Raw genomic sequence first — 5000 nt, 5'->3', positions numbered from 1 at the left:
TCCTTCCTTCCTGCCTACCTGCCCGCTCTTATTCATTCATTCATTTTTTTTTTTTATTCATTCATTCAGTCAGTCACTCAGTCATTCATCCATTCTTCATTCATTCAGTCTGTCATTTATTCAGTAAGCCGTGCATTCATGCATTAATACATTCATTCGTAAGTTCAGAGAGTCATTCGCTTACTTGAATACTTGGTATTGGTGTTGGTTTTCCTTGGTTGTTTAGTTTTGAGAGAGAGAGAGAGACATACAGAGAGAGAGAGAGTGTGTGTGTGTGTGTGTGTGTGTGTGTGAGAGAGAGAGAGAGAGAGAGAGAGAGAGAGAGAGAGCAGTTAAATAACAATCATAAAGAGAAAGGGGTGACAGGAACACGCATATACAACAGCAACAACAACAGCACATCTGTTAAACTGAAGGTTCATAATTGGAAAGAATCATGTCGGATTCTTTCAGACACTCCATTGCTGTCACACTGGTATCGGTTTCCGTGTACGATTTGACGTCACACCTCAACAATTTGACGTCACACCTCAACAATTTGACGCCACACCTCAACAATTTGAAGCCACACCTCAACAATTTGACATCACACCTCATCACTTTGACATCACACCTCAACAATTTGACGTCACACATCTCTACCATTTTACACCACACCTCTCTACCATTCTGGCGCAATAGCCGAGTGGTTAAAGCGTTGGACTTTCAGTCTGAGGGTCCCGGGTTCAAATCTCAGTTACAGTGCCTGGTGGGTAAAGGGTGAAGATTTTCCTGATCCCCCAGGTCAACATATGTGCAGACCTGCTAGTGCCTGAATCCCCTTCGTGTGTATATGCAAGCAGAAGATCAAATACGCACGTTAAAGATCCTGTAATCAATGTCAGCGTTCGGTGGGTTGTGGAAACAAGAAAAAAGAACATACCCAGCATGCACACCCGCGAAAACAGAGTATGGCTGCCTACACTGGGCGGGGTAAATAAACAAAACGGTCATGCACGTAAAAATATTACATGTCTGTCTGAGTGTGTATGTGTGCGTGCCTGCAAATCTGATTGAATGACACAAGAAACGAATGATGAGCGCCCAATGGCAGCCGTAAGTCGGCCCTACCCAGGTAGGCAGCCTGTTATGCAAATGACACCGTGATTACAAAGCGCTTAGAGCTTGGTCTCTGGCCCAGGATAGGCGCTATATAAGTATCCATACCATATACCATACCATATCATAACATATCATATCATATCATATCATATCATATAGGTATCACGTATCACAACATGGCAATTCGACATTGCACCCCAACAATTTGACATCGGATCTCTTGTCTCATCGCCGTTGTCAAAAGGAACGTTTCTTCCCATGATGTCAGTTTACCGTTCGTCCCCCTCCCTTATGTTGTGCACGATGTTCAACCCTGCGATCCTTTCCCTGTGATCCTTTATGGGTTTCCCCGCCCCCTCTCCCACTGTGTACCTGGGGCGTGAAGGCCTACCTTTCTGTCTGTCTTTCGTTGTGTGTCGGACCAGCTGTACAGTGCTCAGTTATCACACGGTGGATGCGGACTGTGTTGTCGTCTATAGGGGCCATATTACAGGGTGAATACTGTCTGTATAGGTCCATTACTGTCATGGCTACATCATAGGGTGAATGCTGTCTGTATAGGTCAATTACTGTCGTGGCTACATCATAAAGTGAATATTGTCTGTATAGGTCCATTACTGTCGTGGCTACATCATAGGGTGAATACTGTCTGTATAGGACCATTACTGTCAGGGCTACATCTTAGGGTGAATGCTGTCTGTATAGGGCAATTACTGTCATGGCTACATCATAGGGTGAATATTGTATGTATAGGTCCCTTACTGTCATGGCTACATCATAGGGTGAATACTGTCTGTATAGGTCCATTACTGTCATGGCTACATTATAGGGTGAATGCTGTCTGTATAGGTCTAGGATTGTAAGGGCTACATTACAGGGTGAATGCTGTCTGCATAGGGCCATTGCAGTCAAGGCTACATCATAGGGTGAATGCTGTCTGTATAGGGCCATTACAGTCAAGGCTACATCATAGGGTGAATACTGTCTGTATTGGGCCATTACAGTCAAGGCTACATCTTAGGGTGAATACTGTCTGTATTGAGCCATTACTGTCAGGGCTACATCACAGGGTGAATACTGTCTGTATAGGTCCATTGTTGTCAGGGCTACAATACAGGGTGAATACTGGCTGTATTGGGCCATTACTGTCAGGGCTACATCATAGGGTGAATACTGTCTGTATTGGGCCATTACTGTCAGGGCTACATCTTAGGGTGAATATTGTCTGTATAGGTCCATTACTGTCATGGCTACATTATAGGGTGAATGCTGTCTGTATAGGTCCATTATTGTCTTGGCTACATCATAGGGTGAATACTGTCTGTATAGGTCCATTACTGTCATGGCTACATTATAGGGTGAATGCTGTCTGTATAGGTCTAGGATTGTAAGGGCTACATTACAGGGTGAATGCTGTCTGTATAGGGCCATTACAGTCAAGGCTACATCATAGGGTGAATGCTGTCTGTATAGGGCCATTACAGTCAAGGCTACATCGTAGGGTGAATACTGTCTGTATAGGTCCATTGTTGTCAGGGCTACATTACAGGGTGAATACTGTCTGTATTGGGCCATTACTGTCAGGGCTACATTATAGGGTGAATACTGTCTGTATTGGGCCATTACTGTCAGGGCTACATTATAGGGTGAATACTGTCTGTATTGGTTCATTACTGTCAGGGCTACATTACAGGGTGAATACTGTCTGTATTGGTTCATTACTGTCAGGGCTACATTACAGGGTGAATGCTGTCTATATAAGGCCATTACTGTCAGGGCTACATTACAGGGTGAATACTGTCTGTATAAGGTCATTACTGTCAAGGCTGCATTACAGGGTGAATACTGTCTGTATAGGGTCATTACTGTCAAGGCTGCATTACAGGGTGAATACTGTCTGTATAGGGTCATTACTGTCAAGGCTACATCAGACAGTGAAATAAAGCCTGTGCTGTTATCTCCAGGACCAGTTTGATAAAGACTACATTATACGGTGGATAAAGCCTGTGCTGTTATCTCCAGGACCAGTTTGATAAAGACTACATTATACGGTGGATAAAACCTGTGCTGTTATCTGTAGAACCAGCTTTATAAGGGTTACATTATACGGTGAATAAAACCTGTGCTGATATCTGTAGAACCAGCTTTATCAGGGCTACATTATACGGTGACTAAAACCTGTGCTGATATCTGTAGAACCAGCTTTATAAGGGTTACATTATACGGTGGATAAAACCTGTGCTGTTATCTGTAGAACCAGCTTTATAAGGGTTACATTATACGGTGAATAAAACCTGTGCTGATATCTGTAGAACCAGCTTTATCAGGGCTACATTATACGGTGACTAAAACCTGTGCTGTTATCTACAGGACCAGTTTTATAAGGGCTACATTATACGGTGAACAACGAATCTTGCTGTTATCAAAAGGACCAGTTTTATCATGGTTGAGTTAAACTTTGAACACTGTCCGTGTTGTGTTATATATATATATATATATATATATATATATATATATATATATATATATATATATATATATATATTGGACCATTTATTTATCAGGGCCACGTTATACAGTGAGGACTGTCAGTGCTGTTGTGTGAGGAACCATCTTTATGGGGTTAAGTTAGTTCGTGAATACTGTCTGTGCTGTTATTTCTAGGGCTAACTTTTATCATGACTGCGTTATACGGCGAATGCTGACCGTCTTGATGTTGACTGGACCAACCAGGTCGGCGTTAAGTTACATGGAATGCTGTCTGTCCTGATATCTACAGGATCAGCTGTATTATGACTACGTTATACGGTGAATAATGTACGTGCTGTTATCAATAGGACAATCGTTATCGGGGCTGAGTTATACCGCGAATACTGTCTATTTTGTGAAGGAACAGCTTTGTCAAGGCTTGGGTTAAGTGTGTGTGTGTGTTCGTGCGTTCGTGAGTATGCATATGTGGGGGCGTTGGCATAGGCGTGTTGTTTTGCGTGCGTGTGTGAATGCATGCGTGCGTTTCTTAAATTTATTGACATCATTGACTGTTTGCATGTCTAATGAATGGGTTATTTTCATTTTTATTTGTGTGTGTGTGTGTGTGAGCGAGCGCGCGCGTGCGTGTGTGTGCATGTGCATGTATATGTGCGTGTGTGAGCATGCGTTTTTGTTTGTGTGTGTGTGTGTGTGTGTGTGTGTGTGTGTGTGTGTGTGTGTGTGTGTGCGTGCGTGAGTGTGTGTGTCTGATGTTGCATGTTGAAATTAACCTTTGACTGTTTATTTTTGTTGTAGATGAAACTGGCTTGGGGCTGATCTATTCCCATCACGAGGTGAGCATTTTCTCTGCTGTCTCCTTTCTGTCCGTCTGGCTGTCTGAAAGTCTCTCTCTCTCTCTCTCTCTCTCTCTCTCTCTGTGTGTGTGTGTGTGTGTGTGTGTGTGTGTGTGTGTGTGTGTGTGTCTGTCTGTCTGTCTGTCTGTGTGTGTGTGTGTGTGTGTGTGTGTGTGTGTGTGTGTGTGTGTCTGTCCATAAACATTATGACGAGAGGAAGCTGGTGCCACTGAGTGAATGATACTGATAAGAGAAAGGGTCATTTATACGCCAAAATAGATTATTGTTTTTTTTTCTTCTTTTTTTAAAATTTGAAACTGATTTGAAGCATTGTACCAAACGATAACGAGAAAAAACAATACAGTTTTTAATCGTTCGACAGGCTTTCCTGCCTCCCCCCCCCCCCCCCCCCCCCCCCCCCCCCCCCCCCCCCCCCCCCGGCCTCCCTTTCTGTCTTCTTGTTCCTTTTCTTTGATTCCACAGAAAATGCCATAGAATACATATGCTTTTTTTTTTTTTCAAACCAGACAACTTCTTATTCTTTCACCTTCTTCTTCACCCCCTGCCCCCACAACG

At 43.2% G+C, this 5000-nt stretch overlaps 1 protein-coding gene across 3 annotated transcripts in view; it reads left to right on the top strand.

Moving 5' to 3' along the window:
• LOC143298959 (solute carrier family 4 member 11-like) overlaps positions 1 to 5000 on the top strand; it is a 112223-nt gene that overhangs the window by 59995 nt on the left and 47228 nt on the right. For all 3 annotated transcript variants that reach the window (XM_076612012.1, XM_076612009.1, XM_076612010.1), the window contains one exon: positions 4387 to 4424. In XM_076612012.1, the coding sequence (XP_076468127.1) occupies positions 4387 to 4424 (38 nt within the window). The remainder of the gene's footprint in view (positions 1 to 4386; positions 4425 to 5000) is intronic.

This window comes from Babylonia areolata, chromosome 24, assembly GCF_041734735.1.
Source record: "Babylonia areolata isolate BAREFJ2019XMU chromosome 24, ASM4173473v1, whole genome shotgun sequence".
NCBI lineage: Eukaryota > Metazoa > Mollusca > Gastropoda > Neogastropoda > Buccinidae > Babylonia > Babylonia areolata.
This window is presented reverse-complemented; position numbering and strand designations above follow the sequence as displayed.